Source organism: Caloenas nicobarica, chromosome 3 (genome assembly GCF_036013445.1).
Source record: "Caloenas nicobarica isolate bCalNic1 chromosome 3, bCalNic1.hap1, whole genome shotgun sequence".
Classification (NCBI taxonomy): domain Eukaryota; kingdom Metazoa; phylum Chordata; class Aves; order Columbiformes; family Columbidae; genus Caloenas; species Caloenas nicobarica.
The window spans coordinates 118,592,644-118,604,812 of NC_088247.1; the positions used below are offsets into that span (position 1 = coordinate 118,592,644).

General features: G+C 37.2%; 1 protein-coding gene across 9 annotated transcripts in view; it reads left to right on the forward strand.

Moving 5' to 3' along the window:
• The window catches only part of USP34 (ubiquitin specific peptidase 34), a 124,262-nt gene that overhangs the window by 6,932 nt on the left and 105,161 nt on the right, over positions 1 to 12,169 (forward strand). For all 9 annotated transcript variants that reach the window (XM_065630611.1, XM_065630616.1, XM_065630614.1 and 6 more), the window contains exon 2: positions 10,780 to 10,867. In XM_065630611.1, the coding sequence (XP_065486683.1) occupies positions 10,780 to 10,867 (88 nt within the window). The remainder of the gene's footprint in view (positions 1 to 10,779; positions 10,868 to 12,169) is intronic.

Genomic DNA, 12,169 nt, shown 5'->3' on the forward strand with positions numbered 1-12,169 from the left:
TGCCTTGGCTTTTGGGGGGCCAACTGTTTTGTTTTCTGTGGGGTAACTTGCATGGCTTCAGGGGATTATGAGACTTACTCTTTCTTTTAACTTGTAGAATTCCCTTTTACTTATTGTTTTTCTATGTTCAACAGTAAAATATATCTCTTCGTTGTTAATACCAACTTTTCGCTTTGTGACTTTTAATTCCTTGCTACTTGATTTGTTAGTGTCACTGCAGTTGCTTCTGTCTTCCTGTGTTCAAGTAACATTGAGTCAGAAAAACAGGTCTTGCTTCCTGCAATCATGTTCTGGGGACAAGTGACGAGCAGACTGCAGTTTGGCATTTTAGAGATTGGAGGGGAAAGCAATGTTTACTACTTGGTTCCCATTATTTCTTGCATTTTCTTCTTTGAGTATTTAGTTTCATCTAAATACTCGATCATATTCATACTCTATCCTGCACCTCATCTTTGTTGCAACTCTTCTGTTAACTCTCAAAGTTGTTATTTTTCTGTGCTCATGATTTTTTTCGATTTTTCAGTTTTCATTCTGCTTACTTGAATTCTCTCTCTGCTCTTCTCTCTCTCTTCCACCCTGCTTAATTCTTCAGTGTTGCTGTATGTATAGTTCTGTGTCTTCATATTACCATTTCATTTAACAGGCTTACATAATAGATTTTTTTTTTTCCATTTCCGGTATTCTCTTGATGACTGTTCAGGTCTGATTCAGGAAAGGTGAGAAATATCAGTCAGAAGTTGCCTGTGGATGATGGCAGTGCTGCCTTGGTGCTTCCAACAAGTCTTGTTAAGTCTCTCACTGTACAGAAGAGAGTTTCATACTGAGGAAAGAAAGATTCTCTGTATAGAATGGCTTTTATGATGTACTTTTTTAATTCCTTTTTTTTTTTTAATGTAGCTCATCTGTTAGTTTTACCAACTCGGGTAGCTAATACATAAGGATTTTTGCAGGCTAAGCTATGCATTTATAGTGTCAGGATGCTGGGACAACCTGAAAAATAACCTTACCATCTTCAGGAGCAAGTGGTTGTGAAGATTACTGAATGCTACTTATACTAATAGGATGCTGCAATTAAGCATAGTTGTAGCCATTTAATTTCTTTTGTTTAAGCATATGTTGTGGTAATTTCTCTTTTTTCATTTTGTGTAGCAAACGGGCAGTTTTTAGAATCTAATCTGTGAAGAGGTGAGAAGCCATTCTTTTTCTGCCTTTCCTTGTATGGGAATTGACTTGCAGTCTGTGTGCAAAACACGGGAGTAAAAAACTGGTAAAAAACTGGGAGGATCTCTGTGGTTTTCTTAACAGTTGGTTAAAATACCCAGCTTATGGGTAGTTTTACTTTCGGGATTTTCCAGATCTGGCACGTATGGTGAAAGGTGAACTTCTGGAGGAAGTTTGGTGCAAACACATTTCAGCTATTTTCAGGTAATGTTAGAAGAGGAAATAATTGTCCTGTTTATCCATACGTACTTGTGTGCATGCGTAGAACTCCTTTGGGAGATTTAGTGCTGGCTGAAGATGGAACTCATTGGAAAAAGTCCTTGTGGAAAAAGATGCCTTTGGGTGTTGACCTTTATTTAGCTAATTTATAGGAGTTCTGTAAATAAGGCTTCATAAACCACATGACAATTGAGGCACGATTTCTAGATCAGCATCCATGCAGAACGTCAGTTCCCATCTCGGAAGCGTGTGGCAAAACTCTTTTTACACTGGATTGACGAAGCCTCTTACATTCTAGGCTAGTAGGCATCAGTTGATACGAGAGTGTGAACAGCTTTATTTTTCTTTCTTTTGCTTGGAACTTGGATAGCACTGGGGAATGTGAGCTCCAAAGCTATATAAAAGTAGGTTCTTTTGCTTGGTTTAAGGATGATCAGTGCAGTTAATTCTTTGCCTCATTGGCCAGTTATTATTAGTTTACTTATGGTTGAACTATTTTTTTTTTCTTCGAGCTACTTTTTTTTCTTATTCTTTGAAATAAAACTTTTACCACAAACTATTTCAAGTTGGAAGTCTTGATGCTTTATCCGCTGATGTGATATTTAAAGTAGATACAGTTTGGTCAAGTTGATCACACTCAAGATCAGTTTTAATCTCTAACTTGAAAACTCGCTAAGTCTTAACAACAGTGCCGGTTTGAATCTTTCCAAAGTGAGTTGGCTTTGTACATTGTGTTTAGCCATAGTTACAGATACTGACCCATGTGCACTTGCTGATATCTGACTTGCAAAATATTTATTTATATTGAAATGACATCTGTAAATATGTTTTCCGATTGGAGGCAATGCTTGTCATGAGACTTCACTGCAGTCTTGGAGATACTTGCATAGACCATAGACATTGCCTTCAGCAAGCTCTCATTTCTTTCTGTCTACTAGCTTTCAGAAAAAAAAAAATCCAGCATTATGCACTAGCCAGTAGATTACTGAATACGCTATGTGTTTAAGGGAATTATTAAATACAGGTTATCTGGCAGAAGTGAGTACAAAATTTGAGCGTATGTTTGAAAGTTGAGAGAGAATGCAGCTTCGCTGCTTGCCCATCCTTTATCAATATTTTATTCTTCTTTTTGAATGGGCATTGCCTGTGTCTGAGTTGATGAAAATAAATAATGCCTTGGAGTTCAAATGCTCTGCAAGCTCTTCTTGGGCTTTCAACGAACTGCCTGAAGCTCCATTTAGTGTAATGACCCATCGCCCATTTATCTATCTTATCTCCTTGTTTAAGCAGGCTCAAATATACTTTGTAAGAAGTAAATTAATCGTATTTGCCTCTCACAGATTTTGTCCCTAAAACCTGGAGCATAGTCATTAGGTGCTTTTGTTATAAATCTGCTGGTAATCTGTTACTTCTTACTGGCTGTGGTGGCTCAGTCGTGGGCCTTTTCTGTCTGGTTGTGGGGAAAAAGCTGTTGTTGTTTTCTGTAGCTGATTCATAGTGTGCCAAGTAGTACAGCTGAACTAATTTGCAAGGTTCTCTCTTGAAAATACAGTGCTTCCTGGAGTACATATTTTAATTTTTGCGTTCCTTGCTACTTTTAATTAAGACCAATAGGAAGCCTCTTTAGCTTTTGGAACCTTGTTCACACTATTAAATCTTTGTTCTACTTACAAAATAGTTTGATAAACTTCGAGTTCTATGTTTTCACCTTAAAGTAGTATTTTAAAAAAGTTCAGAGCTGGAGTTTTTAAAGACAAATCTTTTCAAAGCCAGAGTCATTCAAGTAGTGATATATTATTTTTGAAGTTAATATGTTACTAAAAGGAAAGAATGCAAGTAAGTAGTCTATTTTAAACTCAGGGTAAGGAGTTCTTTATCAGAGCAGTAATTTCAGCATCAGCAGTGTCAGCCCTAGCTTTGACATTTACCTTGGGCTAATTAGTGATACGCTATGAAATTCTGATTTTATGCAGAACTTGTCCAATCCTGCATTGATTCTTTAAGAAACTTTTAGTGGCCAGGGTCAAAATATTACGATGAGCAGCCTGACTCTCTGCATCTAGTATACGTTTTGGTGATGTCAAGCAGACTTGGTTGTGTGGGAATGCTACTTAAATTGAGATGGATTTTTTTAATGAAAAGAAGAACTGTAACAACTTTAAAGATGAAAACAATGCTGAGACTCTTGGTGTGTCTTTTTGCGCCAGCAAAGCCAGAGCAATGTGCGGGTTGGCCAATTTTGGATTCCATTCATATCCCCATCATCCACAAGCTGATCTTAGATCAAAAAAGCCATTCCTGCATTACACAGTATTTAACTGATGCAAGCTCATTCTGCTCCTTAAATTTTTGATGCAGCACTCCATGCTGGATGTGCTACTGCTGCCTCTCCCGCTATTGGCATAACTCAACCTGAATGGTGTATTTCACACTCCCTTATAGTCCAGATCAAATTTCTACTGCTAAATAGTACTGCATGGATTCAGTTATTTGTGAACTTTGAACTCTGGCTAACTCTGTGGGAATGAACAGTGCAGGTTCATGCAACATGATAACTTAGGCTTTACTTTGTCTGAAAGCTGCAGTGCTGCTTCTGGACCTGAACTGGCAGCACAGTTGTGTTTAGTTATAATTCATCTGGGCAGTTTTGGGTAAATTATCACCTGATAATTGAAATAATTGACTGCATTTAAAATAATTTCATATGGAACTCTTCTCCTTGGGAGTGGTTGCTGTGGCATGTTCTCCTTGGGAAGGTGAAAATCCTAAGGTGCTCTTAATAAGGACGATTGTTGGGTTAGTTAAATGTCTTATGACCATTCTAAAGGGGGCATTTTAACCCAAGGCAGTCGTGACCTACCATGCTGAAAACTTTAGGATGGCATCACTTTCGAAAGATGACAACTTTAAATTTCATGCGGCTTTTCAGGGTCAGCCTCAGCTCCATACTGCCTTAGCATATTACAGTAAAAGGAAAATAGGGTTTTTCTGGAGAACATGAGGGAGATAGGATGGAAAGGGAAATACATGTTAAGAGAATGAGATTCAAAGAGAGAGGACTTAGTGGTGTTTGCAGGGAAACAGGGAGATAATATAAAGGTAGCAGTTACAAAAGATGAGCTGATTTGCCCCGTTCTGGTGAAGTTATATCTTACAAGTGCTATCTGACAAACACAGCAAAGCTTGTGCTACTGCAGGGTAACTATGCTGTACATTGGGATACTGAATTAAAACTCTTCAGGCCTTTCTGATCTCGTGGTGGCTACGAGGAATTATGCAGGTGCTGAATAACCAGCAGGTAACTGATTTGGGTGGTAGCTGGGGGACGCGTTGTCAGTGCTTTTTCCTTATTCTTTTGAGTAGCTTCTTTATTTCCATTCATAAGAAGACAGTATTGTTTGACTTGCAAACCTTTGTCAGATTTGTTGAAATTACTTTTATGTTCAAAAGTTTGTGTCTGACAGAGGCCAGTAACTTTATCAGTTTGTTTTTCTAAGGAAATGAGTCTTTAAAAGGGTTACTAATTGCCGTCTTTAAGCTACTATATTGTATCTGTAATATTTGCTTTGTAATCTCTGTATACTTTGTAATAAAAAGTTTACAGGTAAGAAATAAATTTATGAAGTTGGAGCATTTATAAATACAAGAAACTTAAAGATCAGTTTAGACTTAACCATACTCACCTCCATCTTTAATTCATTTTATCTGTAGCGCTGTGGTGGGATGATGAGAGTGGGCATTGACAACTCAGTATCATAAAGATATTGTAAAGGCACTTGGAAGTATCTTAACCATATGATTATAGAATTTTATTACTGCAGTATCTTGGGTGACAGATCTGATTTTTTTTTTTTTTTTCCCATGTTAACCTGACATTCAAACAGTGTTTCTAATACTGAAGAATTAACTTGCTTTTTTTATTTGATAGTACATTCTACAGTAGTGTTTCAGCACTTGTTGGTTATGTGTATCTAGTCAGTATTGTGGGGCACTTTTGTTTTATGGAGACTGAAGAGTGGAAAGCAGGCTTTTTTTTTCCGCACTGACAAGTTGTAGAAAAGCTTGGACAGTTAAACTGTCGCCAATGAACTTCAAGTTGGCACTGTCCTTTTAGATACTTGTCAAAGATGGCTTTGTAAGGGTCTGGAAGAACTCTGGTAAATAAATCTAAGGCAACCATGAATTCTTTATAGTAAAAGAGGAGTAATTCTTATAGGTGAAAGTAGAAAGGGAATGGGAGACACTAAACTCTCTGGTTATCAGCTCATTTAATATTGATTGTAAACAAAAAGGCTCTCCCTACAAATAACAGAAAACATGTCAGGGCAAATATATATAAAAAAATTAAAGTGCTAGTTTTCTGTGTGAACAGTGGCATTATACAGAAGATCATGTATATATTTCTTTCAAGAGTAGTGTTACAGTCCCTACTACTGTTTCATTTAATGTATGGCTCTTTTTTTCCTCTGTTTAGTCTGTATCAGGGAACAATTTCTGAGAATAATGTCCATTTTGAAAGTGATCCAGTCTTTCCCGTGAGAAGCTGGTATCAGATGTGGCTTGGGGGAACAGGGGAAGGGAGCAGAATCGCTATGCAACTGCACCTTGTTATAGTTTTCAATATGTAGAAATTACAGGTAACATACAGTAAAGAGCTTTCTGTGGTTTACTTTTTAGTGTTTTGTGTTTCTGAAAGTAGATAAAGTATACTTTAAAAAAATTATTATTTTTCACTTGCCATTTGATTTTGTACTTAACGTGATAAGTGACCTTTGGATATAAGATATTCCTCGCAAGTCTAGCATGATAGCTGTCCTTGAGGTCTAATTACAGTCTGTTCCTGTAGCTCTGGAGTTCTTGCTAAAAATGCACTTACGATCTGAGCTTTGTTTTTTAAGAGTTGAGATTATATTGCCCCCTTCTTTGCAGCTGATTTATCTTTTTTTCATCTTCTGTAGTTTCCTTGGTTTAGTAGCTTTATTAATAGGTTTTTTTCTTAGCTTAGGAGATCATGTTGTTTCTAGTACTGTAATATACTTTTAGCAAATCACCCTTTTGTGGAAGACTGAAAGCTAGCCAAGTAAACTGGGAGACTTTATTTTTTCTGAAACGTTTAAAAGTTTTACTTTTACCATTGTGTGTTTCGGCTTCTTGTCAGCCGCTTGAATAAACAATTACATTTTAAGTATATCTGATTCTTTTTTTAAAAGAGCTTCTGAAAAGTTACACAAGAGAAGATGTTAAAATAATCAAGCAATTAGTAATTATTACTTTGTGTTAGTTAAGCAGCTCAGCTCTTTCTTACATGGTATTACTGTGACAAAAAGATCTCTATACCATCGTGTTGTAACGATTCAGTGAAATGAGACATTACAAATATGCAGAAAGACCCCATTTCCTATGTTTTATTTGTAGAATAGATTTAGCTGGAATTTACCTACATACTAGTCTTTCTTCTTTCTGCTGGTTAGTTTTGTCTTGCATTGTCTGTTTAAGGCCTTCACCGTTCTGTTTTTTCCACACCCTATTAATAAGGCTGCCTTCAGTTTCTTTGCCTACAAATGAGCAGGGTGAGGGTGAAGTTACTCCAGGTGAGTGGGGCAATTTTACATCTGCAGTCACTACAAAGGTGTTTACTTCTCTCAGCCTCACATTCATGCTTTTCTTCCCAGTCCCCCCTGCTTACACAGCTGCCACCTGAGTATTCAGTGGCTTACAAAGCCAACAAAGAAGTGGGTAGTTTTTGGTTAGATAGGTAAGTTGAATTTGCTCAGTTCCCAGTCTGGCTCTCTGGATTCCTAATGATTGTTTGGGAGTAGTTGGAATGCATGGCTACGGATGCTGTTAGTAGTGTGGACTTGAACTGCGTTATGTTGATCTTGAAATTGGATCTAGTTCAGGGAAAAGATGTTCATGTGCATGGAAAGTAAGAGAGAAAAGGGAGGACTGGAGGGTGAGAAGGTCTGAGAGGTTTTAACTGAAAAGAAAAAATTGCTGGAGCAAATTTAAGGAAGGAGAAGAAAACTGAGCCCAGAGAACTCAGGAGTAAATTAGGGAAGGCATCTCTAACAAACGTTGCCAGCTTGTGAGTGCCTGGAGAAAGAAGGAGCCACTGGAAACAGGGGTGAAGGAGCTGAGCCTGGGATTGGAGTGTCACTGCTGAGAGATCCTCTCTCTGAGAGAGATAGATCATGGAACGACTGGCTGTAAAGCTCTGGAGCACATATTATCAGTTCTTATTGATGAGGGCACGCGAGCTGCCACTTGGACGTGCTTCAGATGCTCTCACAGCGTGGAAGTGTGCCTTAGCACATCCTGTGGGAATCACTGCCTTGGGTATGAAACAAGGAAAGGCTTATCCACCACATCAATTTGCAAGAAGGGGGCTTGTCACAATGAAACTTTTTTCAAAAGTTTGACATGGTTGTTACTGCTGCGTTCAAAATACTGAGCGTATGGGAGGCTGGAGAGGCAGCAGGCTAAGGAGGATCTGGGGCACGCAGGATGCTTGAACATGGGAGAGAATAAAAGGCTGTTCTGAATTTACAAGTGAATGAGTCTGTTTTAACTTCTGTTACATTCAAGGTAGAAGAAAACTAGTGTGAAGAGAGAGCGAGACATCAGTTGGAAGAGAAGTTGAAATCATATGCAGCAAGGAAGCCCTTACAGAGCTGACTTATATCAACAAACGTGCAGGAATGATGCGTGCAGTTGTTCCTATTGCTTTTCTATCTGTACTTTTTTTCAATTAAAAAAAAAAATAGGAAGGCTTAATAACCAATTGTTGCTGTGCTTCCAGCTGCATGCATCCTTGAAGAGAGGTGCTATAAATCAAGAGTATCCACAAAGTTTACATTTGTAATAAGACAGGAAGTTGAAAGCCTAAGATTTAAATGTTGGTTCTGAGGACATAAATTAGCTGAGCTGAAAAACAGAATTTCTGCTAAGGAGCAAAAGAGCTTCAATGAAGATCCGCTAGGAGAAGCCCTGCCAGATGTGTCGCTGCTCCTTTTGGTAGTGGCACAGACTCGGATCAACTCAGTGGAAAACTGCAGCTTCAGTGTGGTTGTTCCTGTTTTGAGCTTCCCAAGTATTTTTAGGAACAAGAACAATATTATTTCTAGGTACAGAGAACAAAGGGGAAATTGTGTATGTAGCAACTACATTAATTAGCAGTGATTAGTAAATAAGACCAGTTGAAGTTGGTCTACATGTGAGATGTAGAATGCACAAACAAGAAAATAACAGGTCTCTTCGACTAGTGCGTATCCCTCATTTTTTTTGACCTGGGCCTTAAGCTTCAGTATTTCCATAACTTCTACGTTTTCTGTGCTTTATGTGGCAATTGCATCTTTTAAGGAACCGGTTTGCTTTCAGGTTTTCTTTTTAATCTCATAGAGAGAAGTTCAGGAGTATTTCAAACTATTGCAGTGAAAAGGCTGCTCTGGAAATTAGGAGTTACTGTGCTACTTGTTAGAGGGTGTGTTTTTTAAGTAGGGGGATGTGTGGATGAGGGAAATCTTATAAATGTATAGATGTTTATGTAAACCCTTACAAGTTAGAATTAGGTTTGTTCCTACTAAATTGTTATTAACAGTTTTTGTGTCAAGTTTGAACAAATTAATCTTAACAAAGCAATGCTCACAAAAATGGGAAAACGAAGGTTTTGTGAATCTTTTATTCTGGGCAATACTTTTTTTATGATACTATCTATAGTTAAGGATCTGTGTTTTGTGGTAAGCTTGACCTAAATTTTTTGTTTTCTTCAGTGCTGTGCTTTGGCCTTGAGAGAGTCAAGTGTCATGGTAATTTGTGGTGTTTAAAATAAGAAGTAGTTAACAAGTGATACCTGTCTTTTAGTCTGCTTGTTAATTTTGAACTTTGTCCAGTGTTACATAGTGTTCTTTAAAGCCTTCTAGGAGTGAGATGTTTAATGGTATATTATTGAGAGACTGGGTTATTTTGTGTATTTTTATACTTGTGTGTGTAAATATGCGCATACACACATTTTCATCTATATGTAATGCCCTTATTTCAAAGAAGATATAAGTATTTGTTTTGGGCAATTATTCTCTGCAGTGGTGTTCTTCTCAACTTTATTTTCTGATCTGTGCCAGCAGACTTTCATTAGATTTAGTTTTTGGAAACCTGTATTGAATAGATCACATAGGACCTTGCAAGGCTGAGACTGGAGAAGAGGTTGAGGGAGGGATTCTGAAGAGCTTGCTTCTGCTACTTGAAATTCCACGTGAAATGTGGAAATGAATACTTAGTTTCGTTATAAATTAAATGGTCAATTTAAAAGGAGCACTGACATTCTCAATTTGTATAGCAATTAGGTAATTGTAGAAGTGTATGGAAATTTAGGACAAAGAGGAAATGAGAATTGTGCGTTGATCATTGGAGAAAGCTGTGTGACCAACAAACAGAATCCAGTGCCCTAATGTATAACTGCTTGATACAGAAGTGGAGATGTGGGCTACTACTGATGTTTGGCTTATTAGAGTGTAGGAGCACTTTTTAGATGGAAGTGGGACATTTGATAATACCTCGTTGAAGTATTTGGGGTTTGAATTCAGTACTTAACTATTCTGCTTTCCAACTGTAATAAATGTGGTAAATGTTTAGCATTTTGCCAATTAGTGATTCGTTATGGCTAAATGTCAGTATATACATATACATGTCAGCTTAGCTAGTCTGAAATAACTTTATACGTATACTGCATATTGTTCTTGGTAGTTTTGTTGTGGTGGGTGTGGGTGGTTGTGTGTTGTGTTGTTTTTTTTTCCCCTCAGTCTTTATCTGACATGGAAAAGGAGCTTAAGGTCTCATAGTCATCACAAGATGCAGACTTAAAATCTGAAGAAAAACACAAACTGGTTAATGAGTAAAATTGTTGAAGGTGGTTCATATTTGAAAGTGCGCATCAATGGGTAGTTGCCCGTGAAGTTTATGAAGAGTGTTTCCTAAGAAGAGGATTAGAAGAAAGGGCTGCTATCAATCACTGATTTTTTTCACAGCAGCATTTGAGAATACTGTGCAGTTTCTGTTTTCCAGTTAGTTGCATCTAAACCTTATTTCTGTTTACTGAAGCAAAAAATATGTAGATTCGGTTGAGGAGTTCAGTTTCTAGGCTGAAAAGATGATTTGGATATTATGCATTTTCAGGCTGAAAAACCTTTCATATAAAGTTACTGTGACTTGATTACTGGTGTTTATTTTTACAAAATACATTGTTTATTTTTCATGCTATCAAAGGTAATTTATAATAAAAATAGAGCGATTGCTCTTTTTTTTTTTCTTTTGCTACTAATACATTTATGTTTTTATTTTCTTTAGTATCGGTCATTGAAGGTGCTGATGGGTTGCAGCTCAGAAAAGAACATGCCCTCAAGATATTTGCTTACATCAATTCCTGGACACAAAGGTAACTTTGGAATGAGTTTGAGTGTTGATGATTCTGGATCTCAACAGTAGGTTTCCCTTTTTAAAAGATACAGTAGAGTGAATTAAAATGGGCGGGTTATTAATGTGTAGCGAAGTGATACTTGGAGAGTAAAGAACATTTTACTACTTATAAAAATAAGCATGTTACCCAGTGCATTTTGTGCAAAGCACGTTTTGAATCTGATTGGCATTCTGGATGCTGTAACAATTGTGTAACAATAAATAGCTATATTGCAATGACAAATCTTGTATGTTGCTGCTTTAGTGTGAAATTTTCTGACCTCCTGTGGGGGCAGGATAGGGTAAGAAAAAATTAAGAAAAGATCACTCTGAATGGGACCATCAGGTTTAATTTTTCTGCATGTCCTAATACTGTGAGTCAAGATGATGAATGATTGCAGCCCATAGCTACTACACTGATAAAGAAAATCCTTTGCACATGGTTGTCGTAAATCAACTAGATTATTCCTTTTAATCTATTGTTTAAATTACTGTGTTTTGTTTGGGGTTTTTTTGTTGTTGTTTTTAAGTAGTTACATCAACTAAGGACGTTTGGAATTCGGTGCTCAGCAGTTGTTACAAAACCAAACCAAATAGTAAGAAATATTGGGAAAAGCATAGAGTATAAATTGGAACACATTCTTCTGATATTTAGAAGGCTCCAAAAGAAAAAAAGGAGCGTTACACTTTGGATACCCGTGAAAGTGGAATCGTCTTCTTCCTCATTCTGCCCAAAGAAGGCACTCAAAGTAAATTCATTATCTTCTGCAATATGCTGTGAGACACAGAGAAGGAATTTTAAATCAAAATAAACAGCAGCAACAGAAACCAGAATGCTGTCATTTCTTGACAGGTCCTAGATCACAGGTTTGTCTGAGAACAATTGCAGCCTAGTCATTTTCCAGGTCAGAGTCTGTTTAGACGTTTGTTCTGTTCAACAACTATAGCATGACAAATCCAACCTGAAGAAAAAATAAAGTCTGGGTAATATTTAACTCTTTCTTTTGGTTTCTTTTTACCTTCCGTTTGTGTGGTTTCATACTATAAAAGAGTAAGGAAGACAGTCCTTAACCTGTTCAAAGCAGAATCTCGAAAGAGGCCACAGGAAGGAGTTTTACTTTACATTTTAATTTCATGTCTCATTTCTGCTTTTCCATATGGGCTTTGGAGAGTTCTGCTTATTGCTTTGTGCTTGAGGCCCTCCTTAAGAACTACTTTTTATTTTGTTACCTGTAGTTTAAATCTCTGCTTTCCTTCAGAAGATCAGTTGACAACTCAGCCT